The sequence below is a fragment of the Chlamydotis macqueenii genome, chromosome 1 (assembly GCF_036417535.1).
Source record: "Chlamydotis macqueenii isolate bChlMac1 chromosome 1, bChlMac1.mat, whole genome shotgun sequence".
Lineage (NCBI taxonomy): Eukaryota > Metazoa > Chordata > Aves > Otidiformes > Otididae > Chlamydotis > Chlamydotis macqueenii.
This window is the reverse complement of record NC_141556.1, coordinates 68,036,786-68,048,812: the sequence shown is the minus strand read 5'-3', so window position 1 is coordinate 68,048,812 and position 12,027 is coordinate 68,036,786. Positions and strand designations below refer to the sequence as shown.

Below are 12,027 nucleotides of genomic sequence, written 5' to 3'. Positions count from 1 at the left end.
GTATTGACGATTTTAACTCAGTAGGACTTGAGGGAGTACTTTAGGGTCTCTGCACAGGAAATAATTGTCCAAATGCCCTAGTAAGCAGTAACACCTGAAGCAGAAGAGCAGATATACAGACTATTATGGAAGGGCTTTATACTGCACATAGCTAATGGTAGACTATGGTAGAACTGAAACCATACTGACTGAATGATTTAGGCAGCTTCATTGGTTGGGAAGATGCGAATCTATTTATGTTTACAACACAACGAATTTATTTTTCTCAGAATCAAATTAAGAATACCGTTATTTGTCCCATAGCTGTCTTGTACAATTAATAGTGCTCTTTACATTTGAGCTGTTTTCCCATTTTAACCCTCAAGAGAAAGACCACAGGAGAATGATTCACCATCTAAATTATTTCCTGGAAAAAAAAAAAGAGATTAGATTATAAGAAGACATGGTCTTATGAACTGACTCAGTGTCCTTAGGCAATGTTCCTGGATACCAGCTATTAAGTACAATCCTCTCTAAAATGGAATGAGCAGAGGTAGGCCTAAGGAAATTCTAACGAAGAGTTGTCATTGCAATGCAAATTAACTGCATGTTTGTCTTGAAGCTAGCAGTGCTTCACCAGATTTTGGTTGACCTCCACACTTGCTACTGATATGCTCACTGCTTACAGTGTGGAAAGCGACCTCAGGGGAAGCAGTGAAAAGCAGTACATTTACCAATGCTAAATATACAGACACATTCCCTAATTAACTGAATTTCTGCAACTGGTTTTTCGTAACCTAACTATTTGTTATGTGCTTTCCCAGTTAGTACTTTCTTTTTTCTTAAAGTAATTTTAACAACGTTCTCCACTGCAGCTGTTTACCTACAAACTAATACTATCATCTAATACTGTAACAATCTCTGGCAAATCTTAGCTACAATATATTCCCCAACTCGTTATCAGTAGCACACTGAGAAAGGATGAAACTGCAATTCACGACAGAATTCAGAAGAAAGGGTCCTTCTGGACTTCTGAAATACTCACCCACTGTATGGTACACTGAAAATAGCCTGTGAGACCACTTAAATGTGCACAACTATCTTTTCTTGCTATCATACTTTGTTGATGCTGAATAACAGAACTATTTATTTTGTGTAATAGAATTAAAAAGAAGGGCAAACATGGGTCTAGATACGTCTGTATGGAGTTTCACTTATACAGCATTCTCAGGTACACCTTGCACTCCCAAAACAAAAATCCTAAACAGGTCTTAACTGATTACTCAAGATTTGATCTCACATTCATGTGAGGAACTAGGACAGAATTCCAAACTACAGCACAGGCACTCCTCCTTTACCTGGGTAGATGTAAAGAAACAGCTAGAACTCCACAATCCAAGACTTAAATTTATTTTTAAAATTGTGTTGCCTTTTGTCTTGTTCTAATTTTATAAATAGAAGTGTTATCACTATTTTGGTTAGCATGTTTTGTACTTCTTCATTACCTGCTTTTTTAAAATCAAAAAGTTAAAAGCGAATCAATGTTCCTCTAAACAGTCCAGTATTTATGCTACTCACAGCTAAAATAAAGAAGGCTTGCAATGCAAACATAACCCAAAGATTCTATTCAAATGAATTAGCTTGCTTGTAATGGAGTACTATTCTTCTGAACAGCAAACTCCTACCAATGTATCAGCTGTGACTGGTAACGAGATTGCAATGAAAGATTACACACTTCATTGATTACATATTCTTTTCATTCCTATGGGCCAGGCTAACCAGGCATCTGAATTTATGGCATTAACACCTACATGCATTGGTAAATGGTACGTGAAATGTTTAGCTGTTAAATTTTTAGCTGTCACATCAGTTTAATGGCACAATTACTGCTACAAACTGTACTGAAGCAGACTAAGTCTTTAATTCCTAGTACCCCTTAAAAAAAAACCAAACAAACAAACAGTCAACAGCACTGTTACTGCATGTAAACCGAGTCCAGAATTAGCAGCAGTGTCTGAAAGTTACCTTCTGATGGGGTTAGCTTGTAATATGGTTTGCATGGACACAACTTCACAGTACTTACTGAAAAGCAGTTCACAGAATTCAAACTCAAGACCCAAAGTTTTCGGTGTAGACATGGCCAATTTGTCTAACACTGAATGTTTACACCACATATATAAATATGAAGTAAGATTACCTTCTTCAATTGAGTTTCCATCTTCAAACATTCTTCCTTTTTCTGTTCCAATGCAATTTCCAGCGTCTTGAGTCTTGAATCTTTCTTCAGTCCTGATGAAGCTAAAGATGAAGCATGTTCCTTCAGATCCAGTAAGGATGACTAAAATAAAAGATGTAAAATAACTATCAAGTACATACTCTTTATGTGCAATAGCTAGTTTCTTTTTTTGTCTTTATTTTCTTCCTATCCCTTCACACTATATTCAGGATCCAATTGAGACTAACTTATTTTGTCAGGATGTCCATGTCAAATCAAACCAACTTAAGTCAGTTTGATTCAATTCAGGTTTTTAGGATCAAAATAAAACCTTTCCTAAATTAATTTTAAAATAATTTTTAAAGATTGAAGATTCTGTAAACTGCAACTAGTGCTTCAATGACAGTCATGTTTAAGAAAAATTAGTTCTAAATAAAATCATATGTGGTTAGCAGGTTTGGCCATGGTATCTAAAACAGAGTGTTCAAAGCTTTTCTGTACACAGCTGCTATGGGGTGAAACAGGGAAAACATTCTGTGAAGAAAATTCCTCTTAGTGAGTTCAACTACCTATTTCCAAAAGACATCTCAACTTTTTGTTTTCTGAACCATTTTCGCGTTGGTTTTTTTCCTGTCACATGTTGACTTACAAGTAGACAAAATCTTAGCTCTTCTTGGGTGAATTTTTGGTATTGATTTACTTCTGATTGAGTTTTGAAAAAAGATTGTAAGTAGATGTGAATGCTTCCAAGAGAGAAACAGAGAACGTTTGTATTTCTCTAATATAATTAGGTTAATTTGTCTAGACAACTGGCTCATTACCAACAACCAACTTAATAATCAAAAGAAGACTCTTCAGAGTCAAAAGAACTGGCTGCACTGTTTGCATAAGGGAATAAACATTATCTGCATGCTTTTGGCACCCATAGCTTTGGTCAATCCCTGCCCTTTCCTCCTCTATTTAGACAGGAAGAAGCTTGTTCTCTGCCTTCAGCTGTCTATAAGCATAGCTCCAGTAAATGCTAGAATTGACCATCGGTCAATCACTACTAATACAATTAACTGCTGCAAATAAGGGGACTGCATGCTATCTGTGAAAAGGTTGTTCTGAAATATTTATCAAACAACCTATTTTACTAGATAAACTTCCTGAAGGACCATGACTATAAAGGAACCATTTTCTTCACTCCAAGTATAACACATACAATATACAATAAACAATTCTAACACAACAGATTCATTCTGCTGGTCAACCTCTTTCTCTGTCAGATCTCCTTGTAAAATGCTGACTCTCTCTTTCAGGTCTTTAATGTCTTTTTTGTAGTTGTCGATCTCTTCCTGTTTTTCTCGTTCATCTCTGTCACGTTGCTCCTTTAGGCGCTCGATGGTCCTTTCCTGGCAAAAGAAAGCACTCTATGAAGAAAATCCCTCTTAGTTCAATTTCTGAGGTTCTTATCACAACACTTCTTACACACTGTAGATGAGGAGGAGGAGGTGTAGGAGATTGCCATTTCCTTTTTTTTACTAGTAAAAACTACTGTAGAACAGATCCTCAGGAAGGAGGAAACTTGAAAAATCTATGGATTCATTGCTAAGAAATACCAGGTTTTCTGTATCTCTGAAAGTTGTTATAATGCAACACAATTTACCTGGCTCTGATAATCAAAATTAACCAAGACCAGGAGAGGTTATATATTGGTTCCTTACTTATTTAAATCTTATTTTTCCAAAACATGAAGTTAAATCCGTAGCCCTTCAGAGAGGAAGGGGTGCAATGCATATATGACACCAGGATCAACATACAGTAAGAAAAGGCAACAAAATAACTTTTCTATGCACCAGATATCAATGGAGCTTTGATTATCTTGGAAGCTGAAGGCATGCAAACAAATTCCCCAACCCCAGACAAACCTTTACCATAGCTTTACATGTATAGAATCTAACAGACTAAAGAAGCTGCAACCCTGATTCTCCAGGAATCAAGAAAAAATATATAGTAACTTGCCCCACCAAAACAGAATAGACAAGGCTGTACCCTCAGTCCACTATCTCCTAAGAACCAGGCAAGTATAAAAAAATGCAACAAGAGCAAAAAAGCTGCAAATAAAGTGAGACTGAAATAGAGGTACATCAGGATAACCATTCATTTTGATTCAGTATTGAGAACTAGAATATTATTTCTCACAGCAAAACTTTAAAAATAAATAGATTATTAAAATATCTGAGCAAAGAAGATAAAATAAAATAAGGTATTAATCAGACTTGGGGTGGGCAAAAACCAGAAGAATCCACAGCTGAAATGTAAGGCATCCCACAATCGTACCAAAAACACACCATGTAAAGAGACGACAACACAAGAACACCAATTTCTTTCACACAAAATGATGGTAAATGGCTCACGACTATTAGAGCAATAGCTTGTGCCTCAGCTCTACCCTCACACCCTCCCTCATCACGCAGAAGTTGCACCCGGGGCTGGTTCTATGGGAGGTGCTACTGCATCCCGCAGTGCGCCCTCGTGAGGGATGCGCCTCGGCAGCAATCGCACCCTCCTGACCCCTCCTCGGCTGTCAGGAACAAAGGATGGCACTGTGGCATTGTGTTGTGCACAGAGTCCAGGAAACATATGGAAAAGCTGACTTGAGAGACGCTGTCAGTAGAAGGAGCTTTCGAAGGAAGTGACTTGTGTTTTCCATACTCACTTTTTCTGCCAGTGCTTCTTCCAGTGTGGTCAAGGCAGTGTCAGTATTTGTGGTGTCAGCCTGCAAGGATTTCACACGATCCTTTAAGCTGCTCATTTGCTTCTCCTTGTCTCTTAACTGTTCTTGAAGATTTTCAATCTTAAAGAAGAGCAGTAAATTTTAAGATAATAGCAAGCAAACTCATCCAAAATCATCTTAGGAGTATATTAAACTCTTTAAAATATTCTTAAAGCAAAGGAAGTAGGCAAGGGCCTAGTTCCCATAATCCTACATTAGAACATCAAGCAATGCAACCAAACTCATCAAATATTAACAAGTAATCAGCAACCTTTCCAATAATGAGGAAAGAATTCAGAGCAAGAAAGTCTAAATAACATAAACAACGCAAGGGTATTGTTCCTAATTTCCAAGGATGTTGGGCACTGTGTGACTGAAGGATGATCAATGTATTAACCATACGAAAGAAGAAAGCTGAGAAAAACATAACTGCATATATAAACCAAGTAAGACCCTTGATAATTAAGATGCTGTGCAGAAATATTGTTTCAAATACTTCCTTTGGTACTGTCACAGTCTTTAGTGTCCTAGCATGTTGCTTTTATAAGATTCTTCATACCAGTATTTTTTATTTCTCTTATGTAAGCACATGTAAACTTACAATCCACCTTTGTACACAATCTATGTATCTACTGATAGCAGAAGAACTATGTCAGTTTTTCTGTTATTGTTTTTTTTTAAGGAAAGCACTGAAATTAGTTTTGGTTTATCTTTGCCGCTAGTTTCTATTAGGAAAAAAGTATTAGGCCTCCAAGTTATGCTTAAAATTTAAGTTTGAGCACAACACAAACAAAACAAATTTTAAAGAGCACCAAAAAACCATAACTGGTGACATATAATGGGAATCAGAAATAACAGTAGGAATTGAAAATTCCTTCTTTGCACACTCGTATCTACTCTTTAATGTGTTACTAGCATACATTTGTAGCCCATGGAACTTCAGAAAGAACCCTTCTAGTTCTGACTGAAAAATTCTGGCGCCCACACGTACAGCTACGGAGGAGGTAACATCCCCAGGAGCAGCCTACGTGGCTGCTTTTGACCTTACAAGCTTTCAGTGTCGTCAACTGTCTAGACAGGCTGGCTGTTCAGACAGCCAACCATGAAAATATACTACAAAGAAGGGCGAGCTATTCTTAGACTTGTGTTTACTTCGGGAGGGGAAACACTCCCGCAAAGGCTCCAACTGGCTGCAGAGGGGATAGTGTAGCACAGGGTGACTTTCTGCTGTGAGCAAACCGCACACAAGAGACAGCTACATAATTCAGCTTCAGCATATAGTAAGATGCTTGCCAAGGCAGCACGAGCATTTGCGCAAGCCCAGCGTGCATCTTCATGTTTCAGTAACGCTGTCTACTGCGGTCAGAGTGAGACGACAGCTGTATGACAGTAATATATATGACTGCTGCATCTTCCCATTGCAACTGCACCCTCCCGTATACCAAAACCAACAAATGTCATGTGTAGAAAGCGTGAACCTGACTATTCTTTCAGTCTACATGCATACTTTTCAGTCTGGAGTAATGAATGATGTTTTTCACTATCATCCAAGGAATAGCAGGTACACTGAAATGTTCCAAGTCACGCTAATAGCTAGGCATTATGTAAAAAACCCACTCTACCTACAACGGCGCCTTATGCAGGGTCAGGTAACTGATGGCCACCAACAGAGATATGCCCTTAAAATTACTAGTAAGCTGAAACTGGATCAATTGATGTATTCAAACTGAAACACTTGTATAATAATAGATGCAAAAATTCCTTTATGAAATCACAATCAAAAATAAAATAATTGCCTTTATTTCATTTTTCTCCCAAACCTGCACTACTGTAACACATACCAGCTAAACTATGAATTCTCCAAAATGACACAGTCTGAAAAAAACCCAAATCACCTACACTTTGCTCATATAGTTAATGAATGAAGAATTTTGCTATTACGTCCTTGCAAGTAGTTTGAGAATCCTTTTAAAAAATAATACACATATGCCCTATTTGTTTTATCATCCTTTTTTACTCAACCCCTCTCAAAAAGTAATTCAGAACCGATTCTTAAATAATGGATAGAAAAAAAACCAAACAGATAAACAAAAGAAGGTCCTTCTTTTCTCTCCAACAAAAGATGAAATAAATCGCAATGGAATCTCTAAGCCCTCTGGAAAACATAATGGGACAAGGATTGAACCAGCCCTGTTTAGTCTTCAAATACTTGGAAGCTGATAAATTTCCTCTGAAATGTTCTGCAAACCTAAGGAATATATATTATTGTATAAAACTTATAAAAAGGAAAAATTAAAAATAGACACTATTATTAGATTATTAACAATTTCTACTCTTGCCATATATAGTTATTTTGCAGGGTTAAGACAGCAATCCGTGGATAAGTTAGCAACATTAAGCTTACTGTAAAGGTACACATACAGACACTGGAATCATCTGCTCAGCATACCAATTTCTTCATCAATAATGATTTACTGAAATATTTTTTTCAACGTTACCAGTTGTCAGGCACTATCATGTTTCAACCTGGGTGATTTATTCCTAGTTGTTTGGAACTAATTATTTTGCCTTCCAGCCCTGAAGCACAGGAGCAGAGGCAAAAAGTTTCCTCTGACATTTTGTTCCAAAGGCAAGGAAGCATCCTACTTTTTGCAAATACAAATCTCACTGAACAACCCAAGTAAATGCAAATTAAAAACAGCCCAAGGATTTAAACAAGATGCACCTAGTTTAATACCCATCAAGGCCACTAGATTCCCAAATTCCTCTAGTTAGATTTTACTAGTAGATCCTTTGTATCATGCTTCGATCAAGAAATGCTTTTGTAGAGCCATTGTCCACCCATGGGTATGGGTAAATTGAACACTTGGAAAACAACTTCTATTGAACTAGTGACTTTCAAATTAGAATAAATGAAGTAGTTTTGTGAACTGGTCAGTTAACCTCTCTTCCCCCCCGCCCTCTGTTACTGAAGAAGAACCTTTTTCCTCCTTCAAAAGATTTGTTTATAATCTAAGATTGACACTTTGCAATGATAACTTTTTTCATCACTTCAGTTGTAACAGAATTAACTGCACTTATTTTTCATTTCCCACTTTCAAGTTGTTTCTTGCTATTCTGTTTGACTTGTAAAAGGAAGAAAGTGGTAAAAGCCCTTTAACTTAGTTCATTCTGAGACAAGAAAAAAGTGAAAAAATGCACACTATTTTAAATTCAAAGTGTTTTTCAACTTCAAAAAGTTCATTGCGTATTCTGCTGCTTGTGTGTATCTCCAACATGCAGTAACTAGTTATATTGCTTATCTGCAGACAAAATTCACTGTACTTTTTTTCTATAAACTGAAGAAAATGCCTTTGCTTGTACTCTGCACTTGACTTCTCCAGTGCAGCTTTGCAAAGAGATGGTTTTGATTGGTTACATGACATCTTCATCATAATAGACACTGAATATAAAGAAAACATAAGGAAGAAATTCTTAACTGTGAGAGTAGCAAGGTACTGCAACAGATTGCCCAGAGAAGTTGAGGGATGCCCCATCCCTGGAAGTGTTCAAGCCCAGGCTGGATGAGGCTTTGAGCAACCTGGTCTGGTGGAAGCTGTCCCTGCCAAGGCCAGGGGGGTTAGAATTAGATGATCTTTAAGGTCCCTTCCAACCCAAACCATTCTATGATTCTATAATTCTAAGACAATCAATTTAACACTTGATAATATTCCTCAATCGTATTACAAGAGCAGATGTACAAAAGAATATTTCGCAGTACTGCTAAGCCTCCCACTTTTTTGATCCTGGTTTTCATCTGGTGGAAGCAGTACTGTAAAAAGGACCTACATAATCAGGTGACTTGAGAGGTTTTCTGTTCTACTCCTATGGCATAGCCATCCAAACAAACAAAAATTTCACATAAGCTGTGAGCCTTCCAAACAGTTCCTCCTTGGTTTTGAAAAGGCATGTCAGCTTCAGGGTTAATGACTACAAGGAGATGATGAATTCTCACAGAGCACAGGCAGAGTTGATTTTGTCCCTGTCAAGAGTATTAACATGAGGACATAAAAGCTACTGCGGAAGAGTGAATGGGCAGTTAAGCAGGTATGTGATGACAGAACAGCTACAATTCTGTCTAGTTGGACATGTGCCACTCCCTTCAATGTAAGAATACTAATATAATGATAAAAATTTGATAGCCTGCTGGCATACTTGATTTTGCTAGAATCTCACAGTATTTGAGAAGCTGAGAAAGGTGGGCTTGCATCATAGTCAGGATAAGAACATAACAGCTACAACAGACATGATCACATTGTTGTATCTGACACAATAAAAAAAATTGTTGCTTCAGAAGAAGGAGTAAGATGTTTACTCTAGAAAATGGAGATGGAACTGAATTCAAGAAATTTTGTTCCTAAAATGTATTGAGAGGTCACCTTAAGTCCTGAGAGATTGTTCAAGGAAGCTATACTACTGGATCTGTAAATAACTCTTGTTTCTGAAAGTCCTATTTTGGAGACCGTAATGAAAGCCTGTAAGCAGATATTACTGGTGAGTTTTATAAGATTAAGCCCCAGTTTTCTAAATGTCACAGTTTAACTGTCTTTCTATTGCAGATCTTCCAAAAGTACCACTGCAATAGTTCTGCACAAATTGCAAAAATCTACACGTAGTTTAGTATTAACAAATTCTGGGCCGAGCAGGGAGGGGACAGGAGAACAGATAACAACCATAGCTCACCACAGGGCAGCAAAATGTGATCTTTTGTATGTGTGTTGGCTCCATTTGAACTTCTAATATCAGGTGTTGCTTTTAAAGTCCCCAACGGAATAAGGTCTGTTGCATGAGTGAATATCATATTACTGTATTGAATCAATTAGACTGGAAGTAATGTTCTTGCTATTAATTTTAAAGGTTAAATTCCCTAGCAACAGTGTGCTGAAGCAGAATGAATGCTGAAGCTTCAGGCATACCATGTCTTGTTGTGAGGGTGAGATTTTTAAGTTGTTTTGAAGTTCAAAACAATTTCCCTTTTTTCAGTAACATTTTGGCAAACACAGTCAGAGTTTCTTACAAAGTTCGATTGCATTTGGTATGCTCTTTTTAGTTTATGATCCAACCAACTGATATAAATATGGTTAAACTGTTGTCAAGTTATATTCAGAGATTCTTGTTCTCGAATCATCAAAATAAAAATAATTTTAAAGTAGTTTGCATATCACTTAATTCAGTAAAGTCTGTTAAGCATGAAGTAAATTAAAGACACTATGAAATGCAAGATACTAGTGGTGGTCTCTCTTCTTAAAGAACTTTAAATTCTGGAGTCCCAGTTAACACTTCAGTGTAGAGATGGTGAACTGTTCAGCTAAGCAGTAAACATTTGTTCAGTTTACATTAATTTTGCTACCCAGTGAAGACAAAGTTAATTTTTATTTTGCCTCCCCAAGAAAGTTTTCTTCTTTTTACTGCTGCTCTACTTCAATACTTACCTGGAACATTACTGTCTTTGCAACATCACATTGGAATATCATTGTGCACTTTGGAAATGTCTTAATGTTGCTGAACCTAACATAGCGGGGTTCTGTAACACCTTGAACTGGTATGGAGAATCTTGTATGAGAAGACTCCTTCAGTGGCAATGGGCTACAGGGGAACATACAGTTGACTTAAGAAAGAGAACTAGGCTAGAGGAAGTGAGGAGAGCATGGAGAAGCACAGGACAAAAAGAGAATTTGAGATGGGGAAACTCCAGCATAGTGGTATATCTTACACAGTCATCTACTGCTACTCAGGTCCAGTTAAAATTCAGAATAGCTCCCATAAAAAAAAAAGTTGCTTGCTTTTTCAGAAGATAAAATCTTCTTGTCATTTTTATTCTCGTGATCTCCAATTTGAAAAAAATCCTTTTAGCATGAAGTTCTACAGTGTTTAGTTTTACAAATAAAGCATTTTGTTGCTATGCAGCTTAGAAAGCACAAAGAATTTATTTTTGTGATTTCTACTTAAAATATAACCTTAATTATCAAATAAGTGTACTGACCAGGCACATTGATACTGCTCCAAAAGGAAGAACTTGCACACAGTGAAAACAAACTTAAAAAAATATCTAGGTATTGCAGGACACTTAATGCACTTCATGCTTTATTCTTGACCTAACTTCACACGCACACTTACACAATAACGTTGACTTGAGAAAAAGAATGGTATGAAGGAAGAACTGCTGCTACAAAAAAAATTGACTTAACTTGTACAGACATTTAATTGTTTTGTACCTTTGGTGAAGAAACAACAATTGACATTGATCCAAAACACTATTCTCTTTCCAGTGTTTTTTTCATACAAAGGTGCTTTGCAAGTAGATTTATATCAACCAGAAAAATAGTTCAGCTATGTTTACATAAATATTCTCTAAGGACATTTCCACCACTTTGTTTCTTTTTGTCCTCCTTTCGTTTGCATACCTAATCATCCTCTGGTAGCACCAGTTTGCTGACAGATCACTGCAAAGTAAGACTTACAAGAACATTCACCATAAACTGAATTGTAATTATAGTATCTTCCAAATAGTTAATATTTTTTTTTCTGTACTGTTGTATTTCCTATAACAAACAGTGTTTAAACTAGATGTTTCAAATCATACTCTTCGAATATTACTATCATGTTTGCAATCCTTCCGTCCTGCTAGCAAATAGTTTGAATTTCCTTCAGACCTTCTAATGTAATCCTATCACTGAAGTTTGCTATTTCTGAAAACTGACACTGAGAGGCATTTCCTTACAAGCTTCTAAGGAAACTTCAGCATAACTCAAGTCAGGAAAGAAAAAATAAAAGAAATTAGGATTCCAAGACTGAAGACTGATTTTTGAGTTCGTAAATGACCTAAAATTCACATTTTCAGGGGAGCCAATATATATGTTCTTAAGCATTGTCTCAGTTCCAAAGCATTTGCCTAGAAAAAAAATTACACACTAGCAATGACTCACATCCTTAGACAGCTGCAAGGCAGTTAAATTTAGTTAAGAAATTTCTTCATTCTGAGAAGGTTCAATAATATCGATAGCCTAACCTAGTCAAAAGTAGAGTCTTTGAGTTA

General features: G+C 36.7%; 1 protein-coding gene across 4 annotated transcripts in view; it reads right to left on the bottom strand.

Moving 5' to 3' along the window:
• ERC1 (ELKS/RAB6-interacting/CAST family member 1) overlaps positions 1-12,027 on the bottom strand; it is a 294,214-nt gene that overhangs the window by 174,924 nt on the left and 107,263 nt on the right. For all 4 annotated transcript variants that reach the window (XM_086755609.1, XM_086755591.1, XM_086755602.1 and 1 more), the window contains exons 9-11: positions 4,896-5,033; positions 3,448-3,588; positions 2,177-2,317 (exon numbers count right to left, since the gene is read on the bottom strand). In XM_086755609.1, coding sequence (XP_086611735.1) covers positions 2,177-2,317; positions 3,448-3,588; positions 4,896-5,033 — 420 coding nt within the window. The remainder of the gene's footprint in view (positions 1-2,176; positions 2,318-3,447; positions 3,589-4,895; positions 5,034-12,027) is intronic.